Raw genomic sequence first — 19,931 nt, 5'->3', positions numbered from 1 at the left:
CCAGCTCCCCACACCTTCCTTTCAGGGAGTTGTAGAGAGCAATAAGGTCTGCCCTGAGCCTCCTCTTCTCCAGACTAAACAACCCCGGTTTCCTCAGCCGCTCCTCACAGGACTTGTGCTCCAGGCCCTTCACCAGCTTTGTAGCCCTGCTCTGGACATGGGGCCCCAGTGTGGGTAAAACCAAAGGGAAGGCGCTGGCGGGCAGCTCTGAGAGGTGTGCGGCCATGTAACCACCACCCACAGTGACACGCCGCCGGGTAGGTTCTTGCAGCACCTGCAAGCGCCACTAATAGCATAAACAGCTTTGGCCACGCATTGTTCTCTGGCCTCCCCCTACCCACATGCATTGTTCATCTGTGTGTGTCTGTGCCCGTATTTCCCTCCTCAAATCAAATGCTGCCTGCTCCTAGCAGTGTGTGGCCCTTTGTTTCAGCCCGTCCCTCAAACCAGATTTACAATACCTTCTACCTCAAGATTTTGAGGTAAAAGGTTATTTGCCACGCATACAGCACAACAGATCCAGTGCATTTCTAAAAACAAATACACATAACCCTGACTGGGGTAATCCTGCTCTTCTATGTGGTGCTGGGCTGTTGGGAAGAGTTCAGTGTGTGGGAATAAGTGGGAGAAAAGGAAAAGTGTGAGAGAGAGTGTGTGTTAAAACTTCTAATTCCTTGTTCCAGGAAAGCTTGAGGTACATGCACAGCAAATTGCAAGGCTCCTTCTTGCTTTGCCGCAACCAGCATCAGGAACGAGAGCAGCAAAGCCATGAGATCCATACCCTGCGTGCAAGGGCCCCACAGCCTGCCCTGTTTCACAGCAGGCACTTTCCTCACCCCGCGGGTTGCAAATGCCTGCAACCCTTCCCAGGTGCCAGCCTGCAGAAAGTGCACCCTTCCCTCGCCTCCGGGAGCTTTTGCAGGAACAGGAGAAACCTTAATTTTCCTCCATAGAAAGGAGAGGGAGCAAAAATCCCTGGAGAGGTAGTCTGGGCCAGTGTACAGTATATATTTTTACTCTGGAGCAAGGAGATACAGGATAGAAAGCCAGTGCTGAGCAGTGACACCCCTGGAGCAGGCTGGAATGCAGAGTCCCTTTTTCCCTGCTAAGCCTCTTCCCCTTAAGCTGTTTCATTTGCAGCCATTTATTAAAAACTTGTGTTAATAAGAGCTCGTGCTGCTGGGTAAAGACCATTACACTGCGCTCTGCAGCAGGACTTTTCATTCCTAATAGATGCCAAATCTGGCCCATCTGAAAAAGCCTCATTATGTGGGAAGTGACCGTCACATAGCATCCTGGCACACAGCTCGTGCTCTCCCACACACATTTATGGGGAATTAAAAAGGTCTGGGAACAAAACAACACTGGAAAAGTTCCAGTTGTCAGGAGAAGTCAGCAGCCGGTCCCCGAGCACAGTTCTGCTGCTCCACTGCTCCCATCCCAGAACCTGCAGCAGGCAGCATCTGACACACACAGCCTAAGCCTCTCCCTCCATTACCCACCTGGGACAATCTCCTTGGGGAGGACTCATGAGTGCAGGATTTGGCTTTTACTGGTCCTGGCCTCGAGGGTGAAGCCTTGGGGCCTCTCTTGCCTGGTGCTCCCATGGGAAGTGCCAGAGACAGCACAGGGCTGAGCACAGTGTCCCTGGGGCGTTGGGATGCTGCAGGGTGCAGCTCCAAAAGGGTTATAAACACGTGGTGGTGTTTGGATGTCCAGAAGAGCAGCGGGGAAATGATGCTCCCTGCTCCCTTCTCATCTCAGCAGTGCTTTGAGGAGCTGTGAGAGCCCTTGGGGCTTCTCTGAGCAGCTCCGGGTCATCCGACCACGTCATCCGAAGTGCCCCAGTGCCTGGTCCGTGAGCACCTTCTCTGCCCAGGATCCGCAGCCACAAGCCCAGAAGCTCTGTCAGTGCAGCCCCTCCAAGCGAGACACTGAAATAGCCGTGCTCACTCTCCACAGCTCTCTGCTGTCCTCGTCCACGGGCTCATGGCTGCTCATCCCCCAGGGCCTGCGGGGAAGGGGGCTATTTCTCCTTTTCCCGCTGCACGTCCCGGCTGGACTTGAAGAAGTCACTACGCAGCAGGCGGTAGAAGAGGATGATGTTCATGGGCATCATGATTGCCATGCCCACTATGCCCACAGTGTACGTTGCCAGGGGCACGTGCTGCCGGTTGAGGAGCAGCCAGCGCGTCATCCAGGCCAGCGTGGTGATGCGAAACACCACGTAGGTGCCCAGGTTGACGATGCTGTTGAGGCGGTAGCAGGTGGTGTGTACCAGGTCGGCCATGAGCAGGATCTGCCGCAGGTGGAGGAAGATGGAGTTGATCTCCACCAGTAAGGCCACGAAGGCAAAGCCCATGTATTGATGGAGCAGCACCGCGATACCAAAGCAGACAATCACCTGGGAGGAGAAAGAAGAGAGGCTGAGCCCGGGTGCTGGTTGCTCTCAGTTGCTGCAAGCCAGAGCCCTTCATGTTTGGGCACAGCATGAAGCAGAGCTGGAAACAGTTGTCACGCCAGAGCCAAACCACTGGTCATCACTCCACTCATCTCTGCAGCGTTGCAGCCTCAGGCACGAGATAAGGTCTCTTCATCACTGCATGAAACCTGAGTGTGTGTCGTTTGTTTTTTTCCCCAGAAAAAAAGAAGAAGGAAACAATTCTGTAAACCCCAGGACGAAAGAGGAAACTGAACGGGCAGACCTAACCCTGCTTTTGTGGGCTGGGGAGCGCAGCTGGTGGTGGCATAGCAGGTCGTTCTGCACACAGCCAACAACACTGGCAGGGAGGGAGATGCCTAGCCCAGGGCTACGGCTGCTGCTGGCTCAGGGATTCTCCCCAGGACAGGCACACTGCAAGAATTAAGTGGCTTTGGTACATGAGAGCCCCGTGGCCACCTCTCAGGGAGCTCTGGGATGCCCCAGAGGGGCTGTGGGGGCTGAGTGGGTACAATCCTGCCCTACACCCTCCCTGCCATGACAGGCTCTGCCTGTCCGTGCCCTACCGTGCTCAGACCTTTCTGCAGTTTATACCCTTAATGCTGTTATTTGTATTGGCTCTCTAATAAGATTATCTGCTTGCTAAATCACTGTCTTGGCCTGAATTAGCTCTATTGTGCAGATGACCTTTTGACTCGTGAACAGTAGCCAGCAGAGCTGCAGGGCTGAAAATCGCTTTCTCCAGCACGGTCCCACTGCCACCCCTCCTGTCCCCCATGCCCTGCAGAGCCCCGTGCCTCCCCTGCAGCCTGCTGGAAAATAGGCTCAGCTGCTCAGCTTCACGGTGCCATCCCCCATGTCCTGCAGCGTGTGCAGTGCTTGGGCACCCAGACAGCAGAGGCAAGTGAGGAGAAATCCACACTGGGTGTGGAGAGGAGCAGAGGGAGGCAGAGAGCACTGATGTGAGGCTCCTGCGTCACGGCTGCCCGCAGCCACCCCAGCCCCATGGCCAGAGCTTTGACCCGAATGAGAGCACCCCGGGGAGGACCCAGGAGCAGGAGGTGGAAGGAGGAGATGTTTGGGGTGTGCGGCCCTTCCTGTGGCTGTTCAGGTGGCCGAGAGCCGACAGGAGCTGAGATGCTCGCTGGTGCCAACGGGGACACCTGGGTCATGCCCGTCTGTGCCAGGGGTATGGATCAGCCCCCGCCCCGAACATTAAAGGTGAGGCTGTGGCTCGGACCGCTCGGGTCCCACAAGCACCAGGATCTGTCCCCACCTCGCCACCTCCCTCGTGATGAGCGGGGCGCTCCTCAGACCCGCTGCCACCCAGCGCTGCGCCCCGGGGAGCAGCCGGCGGACTCACCACGGAGTGATGGAAGAGCAGCTCCCAGGACTGGTGAAGTTTCTGATTGCACAGCATGTCCACGAAGTCTTCCAGGAAATACCCTGGGGACAGAGAGGCTGTAAGCAAGGAAGCGGTGGGGGCAATATGTGGGGGCCCCCCAGCGGGCTCAGTACCTGACTGGCCACGAGGGCAGCACTCGGCGCCTTACCCATTTCCACCCCAGGATCGGATCCCACCCCACATCCTTGCAGCCCTTCACAGCTACAGGATTTGCTGCCACCAAAGCAACCCCGCGTTGGTGTTTTAGGTAGTTAAATCTCCTCGCTGAGCTGCGGCAATGCCGGGAAGCCTGTGAGCACTGACCACACAGCTAGTGACAGGTCAACAAAGTGACAAGGAGGGGGACAGGCTACACACAGCCACAGGACTCAAAACTTCTGGCCTCTGTGCTAGCGAGTTCAGCATAAGGCTTTAGGGGGATCTGCGCTGACCACATAGTTGGGCACTTTTAGGATGCTCCAAGCCCTGGCTGTCCAACGAGGATGGTGGCGGGCAGCCTGGTGCCCAGTACCTCCAGGCTGCGGGTGCCGTGGGACAGAAAGGAGCCACTGTCTTTGCCAAGAATAAGACGATTGTCTGGGGTGCCTGAGACGTCGCTGCCCAGGACGTGGCACCGTCAGGCACCGACGGGCCCCTGGGGACCCCCGGGGACAAAGCAGGGGGCAGCCCACTCCCCCCGGCCTCACCTACAGACACGGCCACCAGGCTGTGCGCCCCGGGCGGGTGCGTGCCCACCAGGTCCTCGTGCAGCCCGGGGTAGAGGTAGAACCTGCGGGGAGAGGGGCTGCGAGTGCTGGGCAGTGCTTCTGTCCCCCTCGTTCCCTTCCAGCGTCCTCGGTGCCCACCTGGTGCTGCTCACCCCCCCGGCACCCTCCTGTTCCCCTTCTCCCCCCCGTAGCCACGCTGTCCTCCCCCCCCTCCCCAGAGCCTCCCTGTCCCCCGCTACCCCAACATCCCCTTGTACCCCCTCACTCCCTCCGTCCCTCAGCACCCCACATGCTCCACTCCCCCAAGCCCCCCCCCAGCATCCCATCCGCCCCCTCCCCAAGCCCCCCAGCATCCCCTAACACCCCAATCCCCCCTTCCACATACCCAAACCCCCTCGGCGCATCCCTCCCTGCACTTCAGCCCCAAGTTCCCATCGGGGTCCCTGGACAGCCCAGTTGTCCCGATTCCCCCCCCAAACCCCTGGGTGCCCCCCCCCCCCCCATCCCCCTGGGTACCCCAGTGCCGCTCACCCCAGCAGCGCCCCGCCGCCGCTGAGCACGCTGTGTGCCAACGATGTCCAGATGTTTCGCCACTTCCAGCGGTTGCGCCGAGCCGAAGGAGGCGGCGGCACCAAGCGCTCCAAGCCCCGGTTCAACAAGCGGAAAGCGGCGAAGGAACCGGCCACCAGCAGCAACCCCGCACCGACAGCCATGGGCAACCCTCAGCTCCCCATGGGGCACCCAAGGGAGCTCCACGACCGCTCCGCCTCGCCCCAACCAGCACCGCCCCGGGCACCGGCACCGCCCCGGCAGCACCGGGCACCGCCTCGCCCCGTGGCCCCGTTGTCTTGGGGCCAGCCCTGGGCATCGCCATTGCTCGGTTGGGAAAGGCAGAAGGGGGGGGGGGGGGGGGATGCAGCCAGCAGCGGTCCCGAGGGTGCTGCGGGAGCCCCCCTCCCGTGCTGCTGTGGGTTTCCACTTCCACGGACGTGCAGGGGCTGTCCTTCCTCGCAGTGCATGACTCAGGAAGAGGGAGGAATGAGAAAGGAGGCCCCTGGGGTGTGTGTCAGCTGCCCGTGGCATCCGTTCGTCGGAAACGGCTGCAGGCATTGCAGTGAAAGAGCGGGGCAGGGGTGTCCTGACACCGTGGGGACACCTTCCTTGCCCCCCCCCCCCCCCCCCGAGGGCTCTTCTCCAGCTCAGTGGCACTGGGTGGCTGAACACCCCTCCTCTGTGGTATTGCGGTTGGGGTGTTTTGCCCCAAAACATCCCCATCGCGTGCTGCTGGTGAGGCTCTTGCCCCACTGGGATGTGCCGGGGACACAGCCCTCACCCTGGGTACAGATCCACAGGATCCCTGCAAGCACACACCAACAATTCTGGCTGCAGGTTAAAGGAACAACAAGGTCCAAAACCATGCTGTGCCCACCATGCTCTTGTCCTCCACCCCCCCTGTCCCGTGTCTGCTCCTGAGAGCAGCTCCCCAGGGTCTGGACACCCCAGCTCTGTGGGTCTGGGGGAACTCAGGGTCGTGTCCCCCCGATTTCTTCAGTTCCATCCTACCGCGGCGCTGCTTTTCCTGCTTGCCCGTCACTTGATCGCTCCCGTGTTGCTCTTTGATGTCTCCATCAGAAGCGCGGATGCTGCCCAGACCTCGCGTCGCTCCTGCAGACGGGATGAGTCACCGCGTACACACCGATTAATGTCAGAGGCTGCCTCCTCTTGGAGGCATTAATTTGGGATGAAATCTCCTTCTTTCTCTTCGCTTGAACAGGAACATGCGGAGCCTGAGCTCTCAGTCACTGCCCTCTCCGGGGTAATGCACGCTGAAACAGCAACAAGCGATACGCTGATGGGAGAGACGTTGCAGAGGGGAGAGATTAAATCAGAGCCAAAAGAGAGGGGTGAGATAGGCCCCGCTGATAGCAAAGCAGCTGCTCATGCTGCAGAAATTTGCCTAAAAGCCAGGAAAAGCAATGTAATTTCATAGCCGTTAAGTGCTGGGGAGACGTCGCCTGAAGTAATCCACAGCCCTGACTGCTGGGGGGATTATAAATAACCCCGTGTATTAGGACTGGAGGGATCACACGGGCTAATCAGCTACCGAGAGGGCCAAACGGAGACGATCCTGCTTGGCGTAAGAGATGCAGAGGGACGGGTGCACAGCCTGTGCCCAGCCGGAGCCGGAGCCGTGCCGGGCTGCCCAGGGCAGCGGGCAGGAAAATCGTTTGGTGCCTAATGGCGCTATAAAATGGCAGAGAGACGATTCCCGATGAAAGTCATCCGCGGTGTCTTAGCCGCAGAAATCTTGACTGTCCCTTTCCGTGGCGACAGGAATACTTAAAATGCTTCTGGGCACTGGAGAGCTTTTACCAGCCACTTGCACAGGGGAGGAATTTAAGCCGTGATTAATTGAGCCTCTGGTTCGGCGGCTTAGATCCCGCTGCTGGAGCACCACCAGCAGCTGCACACTTTCTGTCTTTCGGTTACTTTTGACCCAGATTTTACGCAACTGTTCCAGGACTTGCCATCGGGCATGCTCTCCTAGAATCCCTCTTTTGGGCTTTTTCCCCTTTCCTTCCACCCCGTGCAGCGACGGCGCTAAGCAGGGGATGGATTTAGGGATGGAGGGACGGTTTTAGGGGTGGAGGGGTGACAAACAGGTCCCCTGACAGCAGCCCCAGCCCCAAATCCCCCCCGTGCCCAGGCTGCGGGGCCAGGCTCGTCCCGGGGCAGGAGGGGAGCGCTCCGGCACCGCTGCCACAAGAGGTCCCCGCACGCTCGCTGAAGAGCCGGGCAGGGCGACCCGCTCGGAAAGGGCCTCTGCAGCCGCACCTTATTTGGAGATATTGCCTTTTTCACCCCATTTTCGAGAAGTTTTCCAGCGGCTCCCAAAAGGCGGCGTTGGGTGCAGGGATGCAGCCCGCTGGCTGCTCCCAGCCGGGCAGGGGCTCCCTCCGGGTGTCAGCAAGGATGTGCCCGGCCCGTAACTCCATCATCCCATAACGGGCCATCCCATAACGCTGTGGGGACGCAGCTCGTCCCCTAGCAGGGACTCCACAACAGCCGAAGCGTAAAGCAAGGGTGCAGCACTGTTTTTAATAGCCCGAATAACTTTTTCCTCTCTCTCACAATTCAGCGTTTCCCTGCAGCACATCTGGGACAGATAAAAACCATTTTCCCCAAAACAGCCCCGGCAGTTTGCTGACAATGGCCAACATGAACTCTGCCAGACGAACTGTGTCCTCTCCCAGATGCCGTTCCTGGATGGGGGTGCAGGTGCTTGCAGGTCACCCCACAAGGAGCTGTGCTTTGGCAGCTCCACCACCCCTTACCCAGCACCGTTCTGCTCCCAGACACCGCCCGGGGCTCGCTGCAGCCAGCAGATGTGGGAGCTTCCGACACGCAAAGTCCTTCTGGCTCAAGTCCTGCTCCTGCTTTTGGGAAGCCTCGCTCCCTTCACCCACCTCTCTCCAGCCAGGGAGGCGGAAAGCCCATCTGCTCATCTAACGCCAGACCTGGCTCACACATCACATAGTCTGAGATCTCAAAGCCAATCAAGCAGCTTGACTTCCAAATTTTAATCAGTTGTCTTCTTCATCCCTCTCTAAAGCGCATCACGGCTCTGCTAGGCCGTAGGAAGTCAGACGATACAGAGAAGCTCTGCTCTATATATCCGGGTTTTTATTCAGAAAGTCTGTGAACTCCGTGCTTATGAAAGGACCTACTGTGAGAAACATGCCGCACGTGGCAAAGCACGCCCAAGAGCTGCAGAGGTAGTTGTGGAGAGTGCTGAAATCAATGCAAACTCCAGCATCTGCCCCTTCCAGCTAGGAACACCTTCCTGGTTAACCACCGATCCCAGGACTTGGTCTTGGACGGCAAGGAGCTCGTCTGGCTTTGCACCACAACCCATCTACGCTCACCCTGCTGGAGCCCGAGGGGGGAAAACTCTCCCTGCCCTCCCCAGGCTCTGAGCAGCCCTGAGTGCATCCTGCTGTCACCGATCCTTTTTGAGACCATCCCTTGAACAACGCAGAATCTCCTGGAAGCTCAGCTTCCTTCTTTCCTGATGGTGAACGGTGAGACGCAGGTGTCTGCTGCCCAGCCTATATCCCATTCCTCGCCACGGCCAGACATGAACGCTCAGGAAGAATACATGAAACAGCACATATATACTCTATAAACAGCATACATATACTCTATAAGCAAATTAATTCCCTCTAAATATTTCCTTTTCCATGTCTCCTTCCCCTGTGGGATAAACATGTTTTTTCTATCTGGTTTACCGTGCCCAAGCTTAAGTCATTTCTGACAGATATTGATGTGCTTGCTGGCTACGTTATGAGGTATTTATGACCCCGTGCTTTCTGCAATTCAGACAGGTTCAGAATGAGCCTTGAAAGGTGGAAGTACATCTCAGAGCCCTACACCCCTCTGTGCAGCATTGCTTGTTGCTGAGCCCACATGATTGCTCCTGCATTACGAACAGAAGTACTGGAGCTTCACAGCTCCTGCTGCTGCTGGCTCCGCAGCTGGGCACGGGGTAGGTTCCCTCCTGAATTCTCTCATTATTAATATCACAAACCAAGCTGTTCTGAGAGCGGTGTCCCATTAATCATTTTAGCTCTGCTGCTTTCTTCACTTCGCTTCCTCTTCCTGCGCCTGAGCATTCTTCAGCGACGCTGGGCTCTGTGCAATGCACTGCTAAAATCTACAGCTCTGCTAAGGCAGGGAGGGAACAACCTGAGCAAGCTGGGGGCAAGGACACATCTGCCCAGCCACAGCTGCAGAAGGACAGAACATGCTGCACTGGCTGAGGGTGGTAGGGGCTTGAAAGCAGAGCCCCCCCCATTACATTTTCACCTGGGCTTGAATATTCCAGAGTGCTGGCAACACTGGATAGACATAATAAAAGTGAGGATATCTAATAAAAAGTGAAGACAGCTTGCCAGGATTGTCCTAGGACTGCTGATGACCACTTGAGTTCTGCTCATGTTTCAGGGCACTGCATCATTTCTCTCTCTCCCTTTATTTCTACCTCCGATCCTGCTGCATTTTACAAGCAAAGGTCTTCACCATGCTGAGCATCCGGCTCTGCATTACTTAGCAAAGGACCAAAAGATGCTTACAGAGCACCTTATTGAAAACCTGCCCCTGCTAGCATCCCATTCCCTGAATCCCTCGAGGGCCTATTGCATGTTCCTAGGTGTGAGCTGTCAGAGCGGCATGCAGCATCCTGCAGCAAAACCAAACCTCCCCCTTACACTCAATGCCCTTCCTAACTTTCAGAACAGGGTGGGATCTCTTTGCCATCACCTTTGCCCTTATCAGAAGTGGGGATTTTGTTTTGCAGAAGTCCTTCCTGGATCGCTGGGCTGCATCCAACAACTGGATGGGACGCTCAGCCCTGCAGTGCCAAAGCCACCCAAAGCACAGCAGTGGTTCCCGCCTGGCTCCCTCCGAAGCCTCACACCACTGCTTGCCTTCGTACCTTCCACTTTGCTGGTGCACTGCAGCTTTCATCCCCGAGCAAACGCTTTCCAGCAATTTCTGCTGAGTCAGAGAATGCCTCCACGAGGGCTGCTGCTTCTCCACGTGGGAATGCGCTCCTAGGGAATAATTACAGAGAGTTTAAACAGGGACGTGCAGTAGCCAAATTGCTTCACACTCAGGCGCCTGGCCAGCAAGGCAAAACCCAAAGCTGCTTGTTAGCACTGTAAGAAAATACTCTGCACCTGCGCCCACTGTGGGCGTACACCACCCGTGGGCTAAGAGCACTGCTGGCATCGCAGCGTCCCAGGGCTGAAACGAGTGCTTACAGCTCACTTAGAGCTCCATGGGTCCGACAAAGTGAGCCACTCTGCAGGCAGCGAGCCTACGCTGACCGAGCATCCATGTCCATGTCCTCTTCTTGCAGCCATGCCCATGACAGGGTTTGGGAAAGTTTTCATTCCCCTCTGATGCTGGATTTCAGAGCACGCTGCACGGCAGAAAGCTGCTTCCCAACGCTCCGCTTCTGCAAGAGGAATGATGGCAACATGCTGCTAGGGACTTGTCCCCCCTCTAAATTTCGAGACGTATTTAAAGGTTTTGAAACATCTTGACTGTGAAATAGAGATAAGAACTGGAGTAGACACAAACAGTGTAGGCGTCACTCCCATTTTTTGCAACTCCCACCCTCCTGCAAAAATAGCACAGTCAGCAGCATGCCACCCTGTGCAATCCACACGGACACGGCAGTGGTGGGACTGGGTGCCTGGACGTCCGCAGACCGAAATGTACTCATGCAGGAGCAGAGCAGGAACACGGGGCATTTGCAGGGATGCTGAACACTTCGCGCTCCCTTAAAATCAATGGGAGATAGAGAGGATCTGCCTTAAAACAAACACAGATTAATTAATTTTAAAAGTTGTAGAAATGTATAAGCAGTAGTATCCAAAGTGCGGCAAAAATACCATGCACTGAGCTAGAGCACTTCCCATCAAGAAAGAGCAGAGGTATTTCTGCATTGACTCAGTTTCTCTTTCTGAACTGCATCTCACATGACGCACCTCGCCTCCAAACCACACCTACCCTATAATTCATAAGTGCCCTTAATTCTTTGGCAAGCTGCTTCTATATCTGAGTTAAAAAAAAATAAATAAATAAAAAGAAAACAAACAACGTTAATGAAGCACGGAGCGATTGCAGAAATCAGATAAACTGTGTCCCTGCTGCCACCTGCCAACTGGGAATGTTGTGCAAGGCTGGGAGAGCATCGCCCAGCGTGGGCAGGGGGGAGCTGGGTTTGGGGAGAGTCTTACAGACGGGGAAGGGACTCACAGACGGTGGTGGCAGCTTTCGACAGGGGCAAACGCTGAGTCCCTGCAGCAGCACCCTGTGAGTATCCGCTGAAGCCTTTCCTTGGGGTCGGGGCGGTAATGCGTGAATTTCCCAATGTCTTGGTGTCGGCGGTGAAATTGCTGCCATATATTGCGCACCTGCTATTCAAAATGTGCCCCACATTTCCCCTCCGTCTCCATTTTTTTCCTTTTTTTTCCCCTCCAAAATGGAGAGGAAAATCTCTAAACACGCCGCAGACTTTCTTCTAAGCTAAAGCAGGGGCAGGCTTCTTGATTACTAAAGCAGGGGCAGCGCTAAGAACCAAGTTTTTCAGCTCCTTTTTAGCCTGGGAAACGCTCTGGACAGGGATTGTTGCCTTTTTTCTTTTTTTTTAATTTCTTCTCCAGTTAGCGCAAATACTATCTGAGCGCCAGCACTGAAGAGGTTTCAGAGGTACTGAGGCAATTCTGCAGACCCCAGGCCAGAGCATCTGCAGGCTGCATCAGCAGTGTCTTGCCCTGACTCAACTACCGTAAATGATTTTAAATAATTTTATTTGTTTATGACACAACTATTGTGAATCATGCTTGCTAGCTTGCTTGCCCTGTGCTTGAGCTCAGTTTAATGGGATGCAGGGATGTCACCTGAAAATGAGAATTGGGTTAAGTCAGTGAAAAAAATGTCAAAGGAATGGGCTTTGGGTTTGGAGACGAAATAAAAAATGGGGAAAAACGTGTGTTTTCTGCCAGTCACTGCTCTTTTTTTTTTTTTTTTTTTTTCCTGCTGCACCATGAGCGTGGGACCCCCGAAGTAGCGGTGGCCCTACTTTTTGTTGTGGGATTTTGCTGTGATGGCACAAATGTGCCTCGATGCTGTTGCCTTCAGGGGAGACAGCAAGGACAGACGCCAACCCCTTCTGCCACTCACCCATGGCCACCAGCATGGATGGCGATGACACCGTCACCGCTGAGGTCTGCAATGAAGCTGACATCGGCGATGGAGAGTGAGTACCCTGGGGGGAGGCCGAGGCCCAGCCTGCCGCCATGAGCCACGCAGGCCGCAGGGCTGACATTGCCACCACAATGGCTGCCAAGCTGGAGGCAGCCATGTTGGTGGCCGCCATGTTAGCGGTTGAGGGAGCGCCACGATGGCCATGAGGGTCTGAGCCCTGGCTCCCCGCCATAGCACCCACCTTTCTGCCTCTCCTGCAGGCTCTGTGAGGTGATGGTGGCCGGCCACCCGGTGCTGCTGGTGAGGAACAAGAAGGAGTTCAGCGCCCTGGGCAGTAGGTGCCCACACTATGGTGCTCCACTCAGCAAAGGTAACGTTTGTGCTGGGTGGTGGGGAGAAGCCCTGCTGGGGAGGCTGGCTGTCACCAGACAGTTTTGGGGGCTTTTCTGTTGCAGGGGTCTTGAGGGGGCATAGGCTGCGCTGCCCCTGGCATGGAGCCTGCTTTAACATCAAAACAGGAGATATTGAGGAATACCCTTCTCTGGACTGTCTTCCCTGCTTTAAGGTGACGTGTCGTCCTCCCAGCTTGGCCTATGTCCTCTGTGCCACCCACAAGTTCCTGACACTGACCATGGCTCCATGGTCCCTATCACACAAAGACACACATAGGATGATTTCCTGGGATCATGTAACTCACTCTCCTAAAGCTCCTTTCAATCAAAGGTGATGCCATACATTCACAGCCAGCACAGCTCTTTTTTTGGAAAGGAAAAAAGGGATTTACACCTCTTCCTGAGTGCCCCTGGGAGGAAGAGAAAAACTTGTGAGCTCCTGCAGCATCAATGGGTGCTCACTTGACATTCAAGATCCCGATGGGTCACTCTTGGTGTGTCAGAGATGGTTGTCCTCCAACATTCAGCTCAACGGAGTAGGTCCGTGAACTCCTGTGGATACTGATCCTCCTCCTTAGAGCTGGACTCTATTATCCAGATTTGTCCTACAGGTCCCCAGCTTTGCATCCTAGACCCTTTCTCATCCAGGCCCCAGGCTGCAGGACAGCCCATTGTTAGCAGGATCCCCATTAACAGCAGCCCTAGGACCTGCCCAAGCTCTTAAGCCCTGCCCAAGCTCTTAAGTCACCATTGGGCCAGAAAGCATGGCGCAGCAAAGCCCACTCGATTAGAACCTCACAGGAAAGATCCTATCACCACCCCATGAGTGCAGTGCTTAAATACTCTTCTTTCACCCCTTCAGGTAACAGTGGAAGATGGAAAGGTGTTTGTTACAGCAAAAAAGAAGGTACTGACCTTACCTGCTGCCACTAAGCACAATCAGCACCTTGAGCTAGGTACAGTTTCATTATCTCTCACTTTATTCTAGGATCTTGAAAGCGGCGTGAGGGTGAAGGACACAAGCAAACGGTGTCTCCTCAACCGGACCACAGCGCTGCTCCTTGGGGGAGGTAAGTGAAGTGGTCTGTACCATGCCCTCCCCACATATACTGTGAGCTGCCAGTCTTGTCTCTGGGGAGGAGCTGCCTCCTCCCTCTTGCTCCATAGTGATGTGTAATAGGGCTGAGATGAGCATCTCTTGTAGGTGTGGCTGCCCTGGTCTGTGCAGAGACACTTCGCCAAGAGGGCTTTACTGGCAGGATCATCATGGCCACCAAAGAGAAACATGCTCCATATGACAAGTCCAGACTGATCAAGGTTTGTCTGCAAGAAGAGCAGGACCATGCCCGGGTACTATATGTGAATTAAGGGCATGGCCCACACTCATCACTGGACTGAGCAATCAAATGATCCATTCTGGCAGGGCAGCAGGACTGCTGTGAGGCAAGGAAAAGGGCTATAATTTCCATCTAACGTTTCACTTTTTCCTCCCAGAAAGTCTTTGATCAGAGCCTACCACAGGCTAGTGGTTTTATCCCCTTTGGCTGAGTTCTTCCCACCAGAGGTCGAGTGGATATTTTTTGAGGGAGTACAGGAAAATGACGGGGATGGGGCAATACTAGCAGCTGTGATTTACTAGTTCAGAATTTGCATCTTATGCAAACTTGGTTCCTAGTAAACACTGCAAGAGTGCTGCTGGCTGTAAGAAGTGCTTTGTGTCATATTTCTGCTTTGTTTCCAGGAAACGACCATGAAAGCTGAGGACCTCTACCTAAGGAAACCTGAATTCCTCAGTGCTCGTGACATAGAGCTCTGGACAGAGAAAGAGGTGCAAGAGCAGCTGAGATCAGTCCTCAGTGGGTGGCTCTGTTCCTGCCACGGGGAGGGGAAGCCCACACTTCCAGGCATAGTGCTACACTTCCAGAATGTGGGGCTCTGCTTAGGTACACGTTATCTTCTGGGACGGTGCTCCAAGGCCAGTGCTAGGGACTGCGTGCATGCTGGAATGCTGTCACAGAGATAAGGGGCTCCTAAAGCCTAATACCTGTGGGAACTGAAAAACTTCTATGACTCCCCAGCATTCCTCATTACCTGGGTGTCTAGAAATAGGACAGGCAGTCAGAAGGGACCAATGTGGCAGGACACCAGAGGGGCAGAGGTGCCTCCCTGATCTTTGCATGCTTTTGTCTGCAGGCAGTGTCGGTGGATTTCCAGAAGCAGAAGGTCCACTTCAAGGATGGATCCTCTCAGAAGTACAATCAGCTGCTCATTGCAACAGGCAGCCAGTGAGTATATAAAGCATTTGCCGCATGCACAATTTTTGCCAGAAGATGGGTCAACTCTGGGAGCTTGGAGCTCTTCTAGAGACGTGGAAGGGAGTGGTTATGAGATGACATAGGACAAGGTGGGATCGGATGGCCAAGAGACTGCATGAGTTTGTGTGCTCCCTCCTTAGCCTTCCAGCTTCATTTATGATCATGAGACATACCTGGATTTTCTCTCTCTCAGCTCCAGCTTCCTCAAAGTCCCAGGTGCAGACCTGCAGAACATATGTCATCTCCAAACCCCAGAAGACTCTAGCAAGATCTTAGAGCTGGCAGCTGGCAGGAATGTGGTGGTCGTAGGAGCTTCATTCATAGGTAAAAGGCTGGAGTGACAATCAGGTCATGGAAGATTGGGCCTTGAAACCCACTGCTGCTGCGTGTGCAGATTGCCTAGGGCCCTCAGGGAAGGGAGAACCTTTCACTGCCTGCCTTGTCACCAGAGTCCTACAGCCGGGAGTGAGTGAGTTACACAACACCTCTTTCCTCTGATAGCCAGAAACTTTGAGCTATCCAGGTCCAGGAAATGTATACAGAGGGAGATGTGCCCTGTGAAAAGGTCACTGTCCTTCCGAGGAGCAGGACTTCCCCAGAGCATTGGGAAAGTGAGGGGGTAAGGCACAGAAAATGAGCTATTTGGTAAAGAACCAGGAGCTGTTCTTTGTATTTCCTAATATCTGGGTCCATAGTGCAAGAGAACAAAGAATATGGGAGGTGGGGAGGGTGGGGTGTTACATACATCAGCCCAGAAATGCAGAGAAGAGCAGTTAAACATTGGCAATACATCAGATTTGTTCTCTTCATCTGGAAGAGGAAAAGATTTCCAAGGAGGAGAGTGCAGGTTCCTGCTTGCAGCAGACTTACCTTGGACATGCCCTTCACTTGCAGGAATGGAGGCAGCTGCCTTCCTCTCAGACAAGGCTGCTGCTGTCTCAGTGGTGGAAAAAGACGAGTTCCCTTTCCAGAAAACGCTGGGTCCTCAGGTCGGAGGCGTTTGCATGAAGGTTAGGAAAACGTGGTGCTGATTTCTAGGATGGAGAACATGTGCTATCTAAATAGCCTCGTTATCCACGACAGGCTGGGAAATCCAGCCATTGCTCTGAGTCACAGCCCTGCGTGCCTAGCCGCCCTCCTGACAGCTCACTGAGGGAGCTGTGCGCACACGGCTGGCCCCAGCCTCTCACACACACCTCGCATTTCCCAGCTCGACTCCATCCCCAAGCCCCATCTCACGCCAGGCCTACCTCACGCACTGGTCCTGACTGGGAACGCAGAGCAAAGCCAGGCTTCCAGCACGCCTTGTGCCAGCTGGGGAAGCAAATGAAACCTCTCTGCTGCCTGGAGCAGCAGCTAAGCTGCTTGCCTGCCTGGGTTTTGGCTGGATGCTGCTGCTTTTACCAGCCTGGAATTTCCTAGTGAATACTCAAACTACCTTCCTTTTTCTTTTCAGATGCTGCAGAATAAAGGGGTGAAGTTTTACACGAAAACAGAACTCTGTGAGCTGAAAGGGAAGGATGGAAAGGTCAGCCATGCTGCTGTGATCCCTGAACTGCTAATTTTAGCCTCCCCCCCTCAACAGAGGTGTATCCCAGTGCCTATGTCTGGGCTTTCTCATCCCATGTCTAGACCCTCGTGTTTCTTTTCATTAAGCACAAGCCTAGGCTCAAAGGGTACCAGTATGCCATCAGGGGCAACAACTTGATTTTCTGTTACATTCCTGGCAACACACATTAGCTGGACAAGGTGATCTGAACCTGTGAATGAAGAAAGACAGCACAGAATGAGGCAGCAGGGAGGCTGTGGGAATTAGGACAGTTTTTTAACACTTTGTTAACGATTTTTGCTTCTCTCCTAGGTCACAGAGGCCATTATTGCCAGCGGAGAAAAACTACCTGCAGACGTGGTGGTGCTGGGAATAGGTGAGCGACCCCAGCTGGGAGAGGGAGGCAGGTTTGGAAACGGGGAGAACAGCCAGCAAATCCCACTTTAACCCTTCCCAGGATACCATTCCCTGCAGTCTTTTTCCCACTCTGCCATCATCCAATCCTTCCTTTTGGCCCCATACCACCTGAAGAAAGTCAGCAGCCCATGAGTAATCACTCGGCAGGAGTAAAGGAGCTACTTGTGGTCTCGGTGTGACTTTGGCACGCTTGTTGAGCTCTGTAGGTCACTGCTGTGTTATCGGAGCGTGCTTTGTTCTGGGGCCTGGTTTTATTGTTGCTGGGTTAGGTCAGCACCAGCCCAACCGCTGGTCACCGCCGTGAGCGGCTCTGGTCTGTGCAGGCTGAACAGGCACCAAAGGCGCGTGCTCGCTGTAGGGCCATGGCCAACTTTCCTCCCTGCTTTTGCAGACTTTTGCTGCATTTGTCCTTGCTCCTTTCCCTGCAGGGGCGTTTCCCAGCTCTGCGTTTCTGAAGGGCACCTCCATCGCCAGAGACAGCAGCGGTGCCATCCTGGTGGATCTGGTAAGCGCCAGCTGAGTATCTGTGGTCTGTGCCGAATCCCTTCTCTCTCATCGTTGCACTAATCGTTTTTTGTCCCATTAGCACATGCGGACCAACATCCCCAACGTCTTTGCTGCGGGGGACGTGGTCTCCTTTCCTGTAGCGCTGCTCAACGGGGAGCGTTCCAGCATCCATCACCAACAGGTGGCCGAGGCCCATGGTGAGACAGTGCGGCACCTTGCTTTCCAGCTCCCCTCACAAATGGGTACCGAGGAAATAGAATCAGAAACATTAAGGTTGGAAAAGATCTTCAAGATCATCTGGTCCAACCATTACCCTACACCAATGTCACCACCAAACCATGTCCCCAAGCACCACGTCCAACCTTTCCTTGAACACCCCCAGGGACGGTGACTCCACCACCTCCCTGGGCAACCCCTCTCAATGCCTGACCGCTCTTTCTGAGAAGAAATGAGGCAGAAGGGACAGCAAGATAACAAGATGTAAGGGGCACTGCCTGCCAGCTACCCAGGCTCAACCTGGGCAGGAAGGGTTTGTGGCCCAGACAGAAGCCCAACTTAGCTAGGCAGCACTGCAGGTACACTAATCTGAGAGCAGGAGCCTGGCTTTTCAGAAACAGCTTACACAAAGACAGTCCTGGGGTGAAAGAGGAGAGAAATACCCCTTCAGGCACTTTCTGGCCCACTCTTCGGTGAGTCCAGACACAGGCACGGTGCAGCTGCACATCAGCTCTTAGCAGGAATGATTGGAGGCCCCAAGAAGCCAGAGCAGAACATGGTGTTGAGATGAGCAGGCTTAAGATTCAGCAACTTCTCAAAGCACCAACAAAAACGTTTACTCTGCTGGTCCATCACAGGTTCCATTGCTGCCTTTAACATGCTGAAGAAACTGAAGGAGTTGCACACTGTCCCCTTCTTCTGGACCACAATGCTTGGGAAAAGCATCCACTACGCAGGTAGGACGGGGCAGAGACGCAAAGAGCTGAACCGCTTCCCAGCGGAGCTGCTCATCCACCAGCTGGGCCCAGGGCTTGTAAACACGCAGCCCTTATCCAGGCTGTGGGAAAGGGGCAGTTGTGGAGTTTACCTGAAACAGCTCAGGCTTTGGAGTAGTGGGGTTAGGAATCCTGTCTGAGCTCTGTGCCAGCGGGATACTCAGAGCTCTTGGGTTTTGCTGGTCTCCGGTGGCTTGGAGGTCACGGAGGAGGAAGATTTTCCCTGTCCAAGTCAAGCAGGGTCTTGGGGTCATGACTCTGGGTCAGTTCTGCCTGACCAGAGCCTCCACGGCTGCTCCTGTGCTCCTGCCTGCACTGGTGGTGGCACCGCGGTGGGGTGGGCGGCAGCTGCTAAGCCAGGGCTCCCTGACCAGCTGCAGCCATCTCCTGCAGGCTGCGGGAAGGGATTCACAGACACCGTTGTGAAGGGCAGCTTGGAGCAGCAGAAGTTCCTGGTTTTTTACATCAGGTGAGTGAATCCACAGCCAGTCTGTGCCCCGACACGGCAGCGCTCTGGAAACAGGGCACGGTCCTCTCCCTCACAGCCCGCAGAGCCTCCTGCAGCGGGGACATGGCTGCACGTCACCCTCCCGTGGCTGCGCACCGCAGGCAGCTGCCAGCCTGCGAACCAGCAGGGAGACGATTTCAGAGCAAAACAAGCAGGGCAGGCACGGAGAAGAGGCTGAGCTTCCAGCACCTTCCACGGGAGATCTGACACAAGCCACGCTGCCCCATAACTGAAATGGGAAAAGCCAGCACTGGGATGGAGACACCATCCAGGCTGGGAGCCTGGGGCACGTCCCCTCTCCATCTGCCCCCAGACTCGGTGCCCAGCCCCAGCAGCACCCAGGAGATCTGCCACAAGTCCTCGGGCACCCTGTGGCACCGGCCGCCCTTCCCTGAAACACATCTGGCCTCAGGGTGGCAGGGGGATGCTGCCCCGCTGAGTTCTTTGCGCTGAGATCCACGTCCTTCTGCTTTCTCTTTCAGGGATGGTTTCGTGACTGCAGCTGCCAGCCTGAACTGTGACCCCATGGTGTCTCTGATTGCAGAAGTTTTATACTTGGGGAAACGAATCTCTAAAGAAGAAGCAGAGTAAGTGGCACCCCCGAGCAGCCCGGCTCTGCGCTGCCTTCCCCGTGCCAGCGGAGAGCCCCTCGAGACACAAAGCTGAGGGGAGTTACTGCCCTTCCCAAACACCCCTCTCATTTGCAGGGCCTGTGATATCAACCAAATACCCCTGCTGACAGAAACCTGAGCTTCGTACGTGCACTGCCACAAGGGGCACGGCATCAACCAAGGGTTACGGCTCAACCTTCTCCCATCCTAGGGCAAGAGAAATAAAGTAAAATGGATCTGGTGCCTGCATTTTGCGTTTGCAGACAGCCCTTGGCTGCTCTTTGCATGCTGGGGCAAAACGGAGCCGCGCTT

The 19,931-nt window shown here is 55.0% G+C and overlaps 2 protein-coding genes and 1 long non-coding RNA gene across 5 annotated transcripts; 1 reads left to right on the top strand and 2 right to left on the bottom strand.

The window, feature by feature from the left end:
• Positions 1–2,410: 2,410 nt before the first annotated feature.
• TLCD2 (TLC domain containing 2) lies at positions 2,411–5,401 on the bottom strand. The gene is made up of 4 exons (XM_080563411.1): positions 5,084–5,401; positions 4,532–4,614; positions 3,804–3,886; positions 2,411–2,610 (listed from the first exon to the last, which is right to left on the bottom strand). Exons 1-4 carry the CDS (start codon positions 5,263–5,265, stop codon positions 2,572–2,574), a joined length of 387 nt encoding a protein of 128 aa, XP_080419537.1. The 5' UTR covers positions 5,266–5,401; the 3' UTR covers positions 2,411–2,571.
• Positions 5,402–6,357: 956 nt separating this feature from the next.
• Positions 6,358–16,475, bottom strand: LOC308180952. Its single transcript, XR_013941252.1, has 3 exons — positions 16,286–16,475; positions 15,906–16,069; positions 6,358–10,164 (listed from the first exon to the last, which is right to left on the bottom strand). It is a non-coding gene; the product is annotated as an uncharacterized lncRNA (long non-coding RNA).
• LOC308180947 (apoptosis-inducing factor 3-like) lies at positions 11,285–19,860 on the top strand. Of its 3 annotated transcripts, none has more exons than XM_080563407.1 (20): positions 11,285–11,434; positions 11,785–11,909; positions 12,263–12,380; positions 12,589–12,698; positions 12,784–12,893; positions 13,583–13,627; positions 13,709–13,790; positions 13,925–14,037; positions 14,462–14,548; positions 14,914–15,005; positions 15,229–15,359; positions 15,930–16,045; positions 16,492–16,563; positions 16,897–16,960; positions 17,430–17,506; positions 17,588–17,705; positions 18,363–18,461; positions 18,894–18,969; positions 19,491–19,595; positions 19,716–19,860. In XM_080563407.1, the coding sequence occupies exons 3-20, from the start codon at positions 12,307–12,309 to the stop codon at positions 19,756–19,758; spliced, it is 1,614 nt and encodes a 537-aa protein (XP_080419533.1). In that variant the 5' UTR covers positions 11,285–11,434; positions 11,785–11,909; positions 12,263–12,306; the 3' UTR covers positions 19,759–19,860. The 3 variants fall into 3 exon arrangements, with proteins under 3 accessions (XP_080419533.1, XP_080419532.1, XP_080419534.1); XM_080563408.1 differs by having other exon boundaries at positions 11,372–11,434; positions 11,789–11,909; XM_080563406.1 differs by lacking the exon at positions 11,785–11,909 and having other exon boundaries at positions 11,297–11,434.
• Positions 19,861–19,931: the final 71 nt, after the last annotated feature.

Source organism: Anser brachyrhynchus (assembly GCF_964034855.1).
Source record: "Anser brachyrhynchus genome assembly, chromosome: 20".
Taxonomy (NCBI): Eukaryota; Metazoa; Chordata; class Aves; order Anseriformes; family Anatidae; genus Anser; species Anser brachyrhynchus.
Note: the sequence above shows the minus strand (reverse complement) of the source record. Positions and strands in the feature narration are given on the sequence as shown.